General features: G+C 39.2%; 1 protein-coding gene and 1 long non-coding RNA gene across 5 annotated transcripts; one reads left to right on the top strand and one right to left on the bottom strand.

Annotated features, from left to right (window-relative positions):
• Positions 1 to 189: 189 nt before the first annotated feature.
• vps29 (VPS29 retromer complex component) lies at positions 190 to 5,741 on the top strand. Of its 4 annotated transcripts, none has more exons than XM_088936121.1 (4): positions 190 to 272; positions 3,174 to 3,365; positions 3,865 to 4,100; positions 4,739 to 5,741. In XM_088936121.1, exons 1-4 carry the CDS (start codon positions 270 to 272, stop codon positions 4,854 to 4,856), a joined length of 549 nt encoding a protein of 182 aa, XP_088792247.1. In that variant the 5' UTR covers positions 190 to 269; the 3' UTR covers positions 4,857 to 5,741. The 4 variants fall into 4 exon arrangements, with proteins under 4 accessions (XP_088792247.1, XP_088792244.1, XP_088792246.1 ...); XM_088936118.1 differs by having other exon boundaries at positions 201 to 1,680; XM_088936120.1 differs by lacking the exon at positions 190 to 272 and adding an exon at positions 485 to 1,905.
• Positions 5,527 to 7,948, bottom strand: LOC148819183 (uncharacterized). Its single transcript, XR_016094361.1, has 3 exons — positions 7,759 to 7,948; positions 7,038 to 7,126; positions 5,527 to 6,803 (listed from the first exon to the last, which is right to left on the bottom strand). It is a non-coding gene; the product is annotated as an uncharacterized LOC148819183 (long non-coding RNA).
• Positions 7,949 to 11,905: the final 3,957 nt, after the last annotated feature.

The raw sequence follows: 11,905 nt of genomic DNA, 5'->3' as shown, positions 1-11,905 counted from the left end.
TTATTTATTCTGTTATTCTGTCCCTTATCTGTCCCTTATCTTAGTGGTTCCTTTCTGCCATGACCCCTTTCCTATGGCATATTATACAGTTGTTGTGACAAAATACAAATCATTTAGAGAACGCTATTTGTCAAGTAGGTTTGTCCCCGCTGGCTTTCCATACTGAGTCTCTCTCAGCTCGACGGTGATTGGCTGCTGGCTGGCCGTCACTGGGATAACTACGGTGCGGAGAAATCTCTTCCTGAGCTGTGGCGGATACTGCGGAAAAGATGGTAAGAGTGAAGCATTCCCTCAAAATTCCTATACTGGGCGCTTTTTAATGGAGGGAGTGGTAGTTGTCAGGACACGGAGGACCTTTAATATGGCATGATGCGGGCCTGGCGAGCTGGGGCGCGGTGGTGAAAGGGGCACGGTCTTTCCGGCCTCCCCCTTAAATTAATGGGTCTCTAGGTGGTGGACGATCACATGACGGTACGGGAAACGGGGACAGGATTGTCAAGAAGTGCTGTTGTTACTGGGGGCTGAACATCTTTGCGTTTACTCATCCCACGTCCATTCCTCGCAGATTTCGATTTGTTTTAGTTGGTATCTTTTGCAATTTTACCCCTGGCACGAAGCTTCAGTTTTGTGATTGAGCCCATTCTAATGTAAACGTTGTGTTTCTCGCTTAGCACATTGCAGTCGTGCACAAGCACAAGGACTACTATCACACATTTGCATGTTGTAGTTAACTATCACGAGTATGTTCTTTTTTTTAAATGTAAGTGGAAATGAACGTGGGGAAAAAAGGGGGCTTTGGGTGCAAAGCAACATTAATCTCGCATTGAATCCCAAGGTCTTGAACTCTTCTGTAAAATTACAGTGACTGACAACTAATCTTGAAATGACACAATCCGGGCCCTTTTTTATCAAGTGACAAGACGTCTGTAGACTCGGTAACATTCTGAAGAAATTTGCATTCGCTCATTTCTTTGTGATTTTTGTACTACAAATGTAGGTAAGGAGTTTCTTTATTAATAATTTTAAACAAAACTTGTCACTCTAAAGTCAAGGCTACTAATGCTGCTTCCCAGGCCATTTACCCTTTGATTCTCCGGAAGCTTTTAACGTTTTTGTCTGACCAGTGGAAAAAAAATGGAATGCTTTGATAGCAAGTCGAAAATCAATTTTCCATTATTCTAATTAAAATGTACGAATTGTATTGAACTTATTGAATGACTGTTGCTGTGAAAACTGTAGCTTTAGCTTTTAAAAAAATATGTTTTGGGAACATCAGGGACGGACATCATATATCAATGGAAATCTGTAGAGAGCTGAAAGTTAAGTTTACTGACGCTCATTTGGATCCATCATTTATTTCAATCTGTTGTTTATTTTAGGCATAAATCTATATTAGAAGTTTGTATGTAAGGCCTGCAAAGCAGTATTTTGTCAAAGTCCATTCTTCACTCACGTTGAAAAGTAACAAGTACTAACGATTGCAAGCTGTTAATTCATGATCACCTAATACCCTTCATCAGTCTTTTTTTTTACTTTTAATTCCATAATTTTTTCTTTCAAATCTCATTTCTCTTTTTCTTTTTGTTTTGTTAAACTTTGATCATGTCTCATCCTGTTCCTCATCCCTACCCCCTCCCTGTCTGCAATCAACCTCTTCATTGTGTTCAGGCTGGTCACAGAGTAAGTGTCCCATCTTCAGCCCTTCTGACTTCCACTGCTTGTACGAGCTTCGCTTGCAGGCTAGTGGGATGGCTCTTAGTAACAGCTGCACTTATACACCTGCTGCCAGAACAATCACGCATTTCAGACTGCAGTCCTGATCTTAAAGGTCCTTCTGGTGGTGTGTACATCTAATGGTTTCCTGTTGCATTTCTAATGCACAAAAACATGTATGCTACCCAGCAGGTAAGGTTGTCTCAGCTGAGACTTTTCTTATTTTATCAATTAAGCAGTGGTATTTGGTGCACTGGAAAAATGCTCCCATTGCACAGCAGTTTGATCCATGTCAGGATTAAGGTTCCTGTACAAATTGTATTTGCTGAAGCAGGAAAGCAATCTTTGTTTAAACTCATACATCTGTCAGTGCAGCTTTATCTGGAACTGGAATACAGTAAGAAGCTTCTAATTCCATTGCCTTGTGTTGGCTCATTTAGTCATGCTGTAATTAAAACTTTAAGTAGATCCAGCAGCTATTTGATGAGAATCTTATCCATCTACCTGCAAGTGTTTAAGAATTTAATACCTTCTTCATTTTGTAGGTTTTGTACTAATACCTAGTTTAAAACTAATGATATACTGTATTATTTGAAAATTCAATTTAAATATGCCACAGGCAAAGGGTGGTTTTAAGTTAACAATTTATGACCCTGTTACATATTTGTATGCAGCTTAACACTGCTAATTTATCACTTGGCTTTAGTACAGCACCGGTTATCTAATATACTAACAATAATGGCAGACAGAAGTCACTGACCAGGGCTAAATAAATTTTATGCAGAAAGATATATATTTAGTATTTTAATTTTTAAAAATTTTACATCATTGCTGAAATGCTTTTTGATATTCACTTTGTCGTATGGGTGTTAAGTGCCAGTCCCAAGTGTCAGAGCCTTTTAATATTTTTTCATTCAGTAAATTTCTTACTTTCTTGTAATTCTGTTTGTCTTTTTAAAATGTCAGTTTTTATTAAGATTTTCAGTACGGTTTGCAGTCTTGAAAGCATGGCCTGGAAACCAAGATTAAGTGATTTAAAAACTGAGAACGTGAGGCTCAGATTTATACAGAGGGGCATTGAAGTCTGAAAATAACCTCTCAGCAGTCGTATAGTTGAAGCAGGTATCCTGGCTTCCTTCAAGAAATGGCTCCACAAAATTCTTAGTTCAGTAACCTATTTGCTTTTGTTTTTTGCCTCTTTGTGCATAATATAAACATCAAAGATCTGTCCTACGAATATCAAATAAAGGTAGTTGATAATTCAGGGAAATGGAACTTTCATATGAAAAGATATTAATTCAGTAGATAATGCAAGGAGGATATAGGGCTCCACTTTTAAAGCCGAACCCGTGATTTTGTTGTGCGATTTGCTGGGGACCTCCCAGTCCCCCATGTTTGTGACGTTTGCAACCCCTCTGGTGTGCTTGCTCATGTCTCCGCCCTTGCCTCTTCCTGCTCAGTTGGTACTGGTGCTAGGAGACCTCCACATCCCCCATCGTTGCAACACTCTGCCAGCCAAGTTCAAGAAGCTGCTGGTTCCTGGAAAGATCCAGCACATCCTCTGTACCGGCAACTTGTGCACCAAGGAGAGCTACGACTATCTGAAGACACTGGCTGGGGATGTGCACATTGTCAGAGGAGACTTTGACGAGGTTTGTCGTGATGCATTCACCAGTCACATGCGTGTGGTCAGCACAGCCCGGTCCTGTGTTATGACCTCACCGTGGATGAACAGATGAAAGGCTAGCAGAGTTCTGTCAGGGCACTTCACACATGTTGTAGCTCAAGTAACATGTTGGCTACATTATACCACTCTTTTCATTCTAGACCAAGACAAATAATTGCACAGTACTTTACATTTATTAGCTTAGCTCAGATTTATTCCCTTTTAGTTGGGTATCCTATTTAGGGATCACTAAACGACTAGCATTTATCTGTTTGTACAAAGCTGCAGAAAAAGCAAAAGTAGGAGCACGCATTTACAGGAAAAAATGTTTATTTTTCTGTGGTGCAATCTTCTGTGAGCTGTAAAAGCAAACCTCTCGTGAAACTGATTCTTTTTGTCATTTAAGATTAATTTTAGTTAGAATGTTATGTTTCAGCCTTTGAGACAGGAGTTTGTGATGAGTGGGTTTTCAACTGACATTGCAGAACCTAAACTATCCCGAGCAGAAAGTGGTGACAGTTGGACAGTTCAAAATCGGCCTGATTCATGGACACCAAGTCATCCCCTGGGGTGATATGGCCAGTCTGGCCTTGCTGCAGAGACAGCTGGATGTGGACATTCTCATCTCGGGGCACACACACAAGTTTGAGGCATTTGAAAACGAGAACAAATTCTACATCAATCCTGGATCGGCCACTGGGGCTTACAATGCTCTGGAAAGGTGAGCAAAGTCTCCTGTAGCTAGCGCTTAACATACTGTATACTGGCTGGCAGACCACTGCCTGAAACTTATCACGTGGAAACAGCTGTAGACTTTTAAGGTTACCTTGTTCAGTTTTACATCTTTGAACAATTCCTGAGAGGACCTTTCTCTTCAATGAGTAGAATTTTCATGGTTTTGGATGTAATAAGGATATTTTAGAGGAAAAAAAAGTGGCCATTGAGGTAGGTAATCATCATATCGCAGACTGCACAGTAGTAAATTGTGTTCCTAGACAGGAATGATTGAAAGGTGAACTCCCAATTGGATTGAATTTCATTTATTGCATTTTAATTTCCTTTGTAATGTGTTATTGTGAGAATATACAAGTAGGCCTTATGACAGGCTGTTTAGCACAACAGAACGCACAATTTCCCTTTCCGTGATTCTTTCACATCTCCTTGCCAAATTTTGAATCCAGCTTGCATCTGCCTCTATATTGTCTTTTGGTTACTTGGTAACCTAGTCTGTACACTGAATATTTGATCTAAAAAGTGTTCTCTCCCACTGGATGCTGAATCGTCTATTGTAAAGCACACTGAAGCCATGCACAGTAATTTTCAGGGATGAAAAACAACTCTTGTGCTTTCTTTTCCTAGCAACATCATCCCTTCCTTTGTGTTAATGGACATCCAAGCGTCAACGGTAGTAACCTACGTCTACCAGCTCATCGGGGATGATGTGAAGGTGGAAAGGATTGAATACAAGAAGTCCTAAAACAACCGCTGTGGGGGATCTCGGCTGATTCATCTCGTCTCATTCCTTAATTCTCGCAGCTCCAAAAACACACAAGTAGAATTCTGTAGCTGTACCTTAAATGTTTGGCTAACTTCAAAAAATGTATATGGTATATTTTGACAATATACCCTTACTCACCTGAGGTTATGAAGAGTATGCAATTAAACAACATCTTGCAGCTCAGAACATTGCTAAAACATCACTGCTGTACTATAACTTTCTACAAAAATAACCATGGTATACAGTACTGTGTCTATAATTTACATGTCTTTCAATTTACCGTGAATAAATGGAGTATGTATATAAATAAGCAACAAGGATTAACACCATTTCATTAATAAAGACATGGTGCCCCATTTTTGTTTCACAAATTTGCCATGTAAATATATTTTAAAAGCCATTATTAGTTTAGTTTTCAGACCATCACTGTCTCACCTCAGGGGTGTGATCTGTAAGGAAAATACAATTTGTTGTTTTCATCCATTTCCTAACATTGTATCTGCTACGACCTCTTGGAGAAAACCACAAATTCAAAATCTAAGCTCTCAGGAGCATTACCCCAGAATGGAAACTGATTTGATGAATAGATTAACTCTAGTATAGTGATAAAAAAGCATCTCAGAATCACTCGGAAAGAACAGATTTGCCATTTGGGATTCATTTGCTTTTAATTATGGTTTCAATGTTCAGATTCAGTTAAAGCATTCAATAATAAAACCAGCCTACCACCACCTGATACTTCAGATGTTCTTCATTTCATTCTTTATATGTAGACAAATGTACTAAGGTTTTTTTTCTGTTAAACTATTTGAATTGTGAGGTTTCAATTAAAGCATTCAGTAATAAAACTGGCCTACCAACACCTAATACTTCAGATGTTCTTTGTTTCTTTATATGTAGACAAATGTACTAAGCTTTTTTTTCTGTTAATCTATTTGAATTATAAATACTTAAACATCACATATCTTAGTTAACTTTATTAGGTTATGGCTCTTTTTATACTCTGTACATACAATACTTAAATAGAATACTAGTATTATATTTAGATATATAAACCATTTACATTTAGGAGGGGACCTACACTGTCCTCTTCTGAAATGCAGCATCCTCCTCAGTGATTCGTGGCAGCTAACGTGCCAGTGGCCAAACTACGCAGCTGGTCAGGTGGAGAAGGGAGAAACTGCTCCTCTAGTTGAATAAGGAGGAGTCTTGAGGTAGACTAGATTGAAAAGTTAGCCAGGACAACGGGGTTCACTGCCTTACTCGTATGAATAGTGCCAGGGGTTCTTTAATGACCAGCTTTCAGAAGACTGGTTTAGCATCTCACCCAGAGGACCCCACCTCCTACAGCACAGTGTCCACAGTCATGGTGGGGCACTGCTGTGGAATTTCAAAAACAGATGTGGATCTAGTGCCCCCTAGTGGTCCCCGAGGTGCCCAAAGTCACTGTAGTCTATCACCATGATTATATTATGTAGATCACTATATAAAATAAAATGTTATCACTATCTTGTGCATCACCATTTCAAAATTTAGGCTATGCTAATTTTATTTTCCTCAGATTAAACATGTCACATTCAGATGTTTACCCCAAGGCATCTATAATCAGAGTATGGCAGACTGGCATTAAAAGAGCCCCACTCTGTAATACAACCACGTTAATTCTATAGCTATATTCTATTCTATATTAAGAGAGGATTCTGGTAACCGTTACAGTTTCTCTCATTTCTTGAAATCTCCCCACGTGACTTCTGACCCCCACCTTTGGAGCCAGAGCCATTTTCTCTCTTGCCTCCAGATGGTAATATCAATTAGCAGATGGATTTTGTTCCTCCTCTTCGAGTGACAGTGAGCTTATGTTTTCACTGAGTGTGTCTTCTCCAGTCTATCTTCGCTTCTTGCCAAGCTTCTTCTTTGTGTCGGCATCTGAAAATAAGTCATTGTAATATTTAGCAGCACGTATTACAGGAGCTAAAAGTGCTCCTTGGAATGGGAAGGTGAACCATGCTTTGGTTAAAGAGCTACAGGAAGATGTGAAGAGCCTTGCCTGTTCATAATACTGTCATTTCCTGCCTTTCACACTGCCATTACTGTGCATTAGTTTCCAATGCTGTCGGTTCAGCTTTTCTGAAAAACCATTGGACACAAGTTGGGCGTTACCTCTTACAGAAGTATTCTGTGGTGCACATGATTCTTTCCTCGATTTTCTGGGTTGATTTTCATTCGGAGCTGAAGTGCTGCATACCGCCCTATAAAATAAAGCATCACATTGTTCACCTGACTGCATTATTAAAATGTCCGAAGGTCACTTATTTTTTAAAGGCGTAAACCTAAAGGTTTTTAGGATTATTTTGGTCATTTTTTCCATCATTTTATACATCATTGTATTTGGGCCAATCTGGTTTCTTAATGAAATCCTATAAAAGTTTGAACAAAATTACTTAAAACCTGAGCTGGCCCTTTTGACCTGACCAAGTTGGCATATTGTACTTCTACTGCAGGTGCCTTATAAGCCTTCATTATGTACTGCCCTTATTTTATTTCAATGACTAGCAGATGTCCTTCTTATTAAAAGGACTTCCTCACATAATATTAATCGACAGTGTGAACAGTAGTCATAGTGTTTGAAATATTATCCCCAGGTGACAGTGAATCCTTTCCCCTTAATTGAGATACAGAGACAACAATCATGAATTGAGATTTGAAGCGCATTCATTTGCGGACAGCATCCCTGATTATTAAGGGATTGTGAGAAATCCAAGAACAATAATAAATCCAAGTACATCCATGTACAATAATAAAAATCATATTAAAGTAATCTGTCCACGTCACGCACATTCCCCCATTTCTGAGTGCCTGAGAAAAGCCTGCCGTGTCAGACCTGTGATGACCTTCTGCTATCCTGGGCAGGACGAGCCTCTCGCTGCGAGCCGTGGCCGTGTTTCTGTCACTGGTGGGCTTGCACTTGTGATGGCAGACGGGAACGGTTTTACTGCCTGCTGCCATCATCCGTGTCTGCTGGTGCTGTAGTTTCACACCTGGGTTCTGGTTTTCCCTTGAGGCATTATAACCTGTAGACATGAAAGCAGCAAACTAATTTAAAAAAATTAAAATAAAAGGGCTGGCATTAAGAGGTAGATACTAATCTGCTAGATGACAATTGTACTGGGTTTTGACTTATTTTGCTGATTTATGAATTTATAGCAGCAGCACAGTCCCACAGGAGTTAGCACTGCTGCCTCGCAGTGCTAGAGCCCTGGGTTCAGTTCTGGTCCTGGGGCGCTGTCTGTGTGGAGTTTGTTAAATTCTTCCCTGTGCTCGCATGGGTTTCCACAATCCAAAGACATACTTGTTCATTTGCTTCTGGGAAAACTGGCCCTGGTGTGAGTGCATGTCTGTGTGTGTGTGTGTGCCCTGCGATGGACTTGTGTGCTGTCCAGGGTGTATCGTGCCTTGCACCTCTTGCTTGCCGGAAAAGACTCTGGCTCCCCCACCTGTATTTAATAAAGAGCTTAGAAAATGGATGAGTGGATGAATTTATAGCGGGTAGGACATATACCTGTTCTCATGCACTGATGCAAGGTGTTCTGATACTGTCTTCTCATTAGTTTTCGCATGTGGTCAGTGCTGTAGATATTTGCAATGCTGCACAGGTATTTTTTCTGCCCAGTTGTCAAGTCTGGGTGCTACAAGGAAAGCAGATATTTACATACAGCGTACTACATATTCAATACTTGCAACTTCATGTGGACGATATTTTTTCCAGAATCTGTTTTGGCACAGCAACCGCAGATAAAGCTGTTTACGGTGCTGAGTTTCCTGGCATGCACACCTGCAGAAAAGGAGCGCTCATCATCGACTTGGGTATATGCACCGTTTTCATCTGCTGAGCAGAGACATGCTGTCCCAAGTTTGTCCTTGCCTTCTGTGTCTCTGTGCTAACATCCTGATCAGCGTATGGGCTGCCAAATCCTGCAAAACAGACAAGGTGATGTTTTCTGATGAAATACCACGTTGCATGCATGCATGCATGTTGGGGGAACACACCCCATTTTAAAAAGGTAATTCCTAGAAGAGTGTTTGCATAAACTGTCCCCTTATCTGATCTTTTCACCTGAGGCAGTGACAATGGCTAGAGATGTGAGTGGCCAACCTGTAACAATTTTCTGTACTGATTTTCAGTCCTGTACTAAGCAGGACTACACCAATTGAAGTGAAATCGTTAAGCCAGCCTTCATGGGGGATGTGACATTAGCAGACTAGGCCCCAAGACAGAATACAGGAGCATACAAAACATAACCATAAACAGGTAGAAAGAGTAAGAACTAGACTAGAGAGAGCAGGAACTGCAAGAGAAAACTCTCATTCAACAGACCAAGAGACCACAATCTGTCCTGGTAATCTGAACATTAAAGAGAACTGGACTACATGCTTCAAGACAGGGACTTGTGTTATATATGTTGATATATTATTCCTTTGCAGCCTACACATGCTGATGCAGCTACCCACCTGAACCTATATATATATGCCTATTTGTGTTATCCCTCAGGCTGGAAGACATCTCTCTGTTGAGTAGCAGGTTTTTCTGAACAGAGAACTCAGTTCCATCTGGGTGTCAATTTAAACTACCTGGATTCAAGCGCAATAGAACTAAGTCATCTTTTATTCCCACATCAATTAACCTGCTCAATTTGGACAACTGATTATATATTTTAATTTATATATAGATTTATTTTGCACCTCATCATACAGGTATATCTCTTATTTGTTAATGGGTCCATGTTGTGTTAAATGTATTGTGAAATGTGTTACGTCTTCTACCTGCCTGCAAAGCAAATTCCCGATCTGGGTCAATAATGTAAAGTATGTCTAGTTGTAAATAATTGAAAATATCCGTCTGTCTCTTACTTTTGCCACCTTATTATTACCATGTCACAACGCTGTACTAGAGAAACCAGGAAAACATGTGCTGTATGGCACGATATTCCATGACTATAGGGAATGTTCTACCTATTGTTTTTATAATTGGCTAGCATAGTAAACTTGTGTCAAGAGGTGATATTTAGTATCTGATTAAGACAACTTATTATAATGATATTCCCCCACCCATTACAAGTATTGTTAATAGCACTTCTTTGGCCTTGGACAGCAACAAAACCCCATGTCAAATGTTGTGCAAAGGCAAAGCACTGCTTCATATGGAGAAACACTTCCATCTGCTTGTGTTTCAAAAGCAGAACTTAAATTTAATCCTAATGCTTTACTCACGTACTGTAATACAATAGCTATGACAAACTGAGGGATGTTGCATCATTAATATGTATACAGCCCCTTCCATTTATAATACCATGCAAAAATGAAGTGTCCCGATGCTGCTGGTTGCCTGGCAACAGTACTAATTAGTCCTTTCCGTCTGGGGGTGATCTCCTCTGCAGTGTTGTAGAAGAGAAAGAGGAGCAGCTTCTCACAATTGCAGCTATTCACTTGCATTGCAGTTAAAACGCATGCCCTGGGGTATAGAGTTTCACAGAAGACACAGAACACTGCCGCTGTCATGTGGAAAAATAACACTGGAGTCTACCCAATTAGCTACATAACTACACCTTTCTTTGATAATGCATTCATACTGGTTTAGGAATTGTAATCGTGAAGGTTACATACCAGTGAGTATATTTCTTCGTGGGTAGCAGTAACCTGCAGACCTTCAGGAAGAAGACAAAAATCATTGCTATTATTAAGATGTTACCTAATAAGATTCACATGCAATGAGCATAATTTTATTGATGATTGTATTGATAAAATGTGCACTCTAACCTATGTCCATGTTGCAATGAATATTTCCCATTTAAAGCATTTACTGTAAAACACTTAATTCAGAAAGTGTTGATGCAATGCTTTGAAAGTACATTTTTTAAAGCATTGCAGTTTTTATACTTCTGTATTAACATAACAACATTAAGTAATGTAAAGTTTTTTTTTTACTAAAGTATTTGTACAGTAGGTCTATTAGATTTTTTATGAGTAGTAGGTAGTACTATTGCATTATAACATTAATATTAGTCAACAGACATGATAAAATTAAGCAAAGTAAAAATATTGGGATGTGTGTGCCTGGTAAACACGAGTCCCAGTAAAAGGAAAAACTTTAGAATTTCCATTTTCATTCCAACATGTCATGGATATTGTAGGAGACAGGTGTCCAGCACAAACATTTTATAAAACGTCTTTTTTCATTTCTCATCCTGACCAACCATTACCCCCCCCCAAAAAAAACCCAACTCTCTTCCAACGAACTTTAAGAACTCCATAAATAAAAAGTTAATTATTCACATGAGCATAAAATATATAAAACATACCGTATTATGGATTTAACATACTGTTTTATGTATTAAACATGCTGTTTTAGATATATAAAACATACTATATAGGAGATCATAAAACAGCTACTATACGTATCACGAGAAAAGAATAAATTATTAACGATAAGAAAAATAATTCGTATCAGTACAATTTTCACTGTTTCTGGCAACATGACCCCATATTCTATGGACGGTATAAATGATGTGAAAAATGAAAAGGCAGTAATTGTTCTGTTTTAATCATCTTATTTGCAAATTGCAAAAACAAATGTAGGCATCGGTCATGTACTTTTTGCCATCATGTTTAAATTGAACAACATCATCAAACAAGCGGTGAAAAAAATAAGATAACTTTTTATCTGGCTTACGTTTGGATGCAAGCATTGTTCAGTGGTATTTACCTTGTTGCTGAGATACGACGGCCGCTGTACTGGGTTAAGTGCTCCCTTTTATTACCTTCCTCGACGAATGTCACTTGTTTTCTCATGTCTGGAGACCTTTATTCTAATGATTAAAAATTTACTTTGTAGCTGTCCAGTTGGAATATATCACCATATCGTTACAAGGTGCGGACAACGACATCAAATAGCACCCCGGCGGTCTTCACCTTCTTGTGCGCCTGCGTGTGAACATCTTCGTTGCCATAGTGAAATATTTTTTTGTTGCTGG

Source organism: Atractosteus spatula, chromosome 17, assembly GCF_055471065.1.
Source record: "Atractosteus spatula isolate fAtrSpa1 chromosome 17, fAtrSpa1.hap1, whole genome shotgun sequence".
NCBI classification, from domain to species: domain Eukaryota; kingdom Metazoa; phylum Chordata; class Actinopteri; order Semionotiformes; family Lepisosteidae; genus Atractosteus; species Atractosteus spatula.
This window is presented reverse-complemented; position numbering and strand designations above follow the sequence as displayed.

Bases quoted from the DNA above. Each gene is read 5' to 3' on its own strand.
- vps29 (XM_088936118.1), top strand. From the start codon at position 1,603: ATGTCTCATCCTGTTCCTCATCCCTACCCCCTCCCTGTCTGCAATCAA. The intron at 3,366-3,864 runs GTTTGTCGTGAT...CTGACATTGCAG, and splicing joins TCAGAGGAGACTTTGACGAG to AACCTAAACTATCCCGAGCA. The intron at 4,101-4,738 runs GTGAGCAAAGTC...TTCTTTTCCTAG, and splicing joins GCTTACAATGCTCTGGAAAG to CAACATCATCCCTTCCTTTG.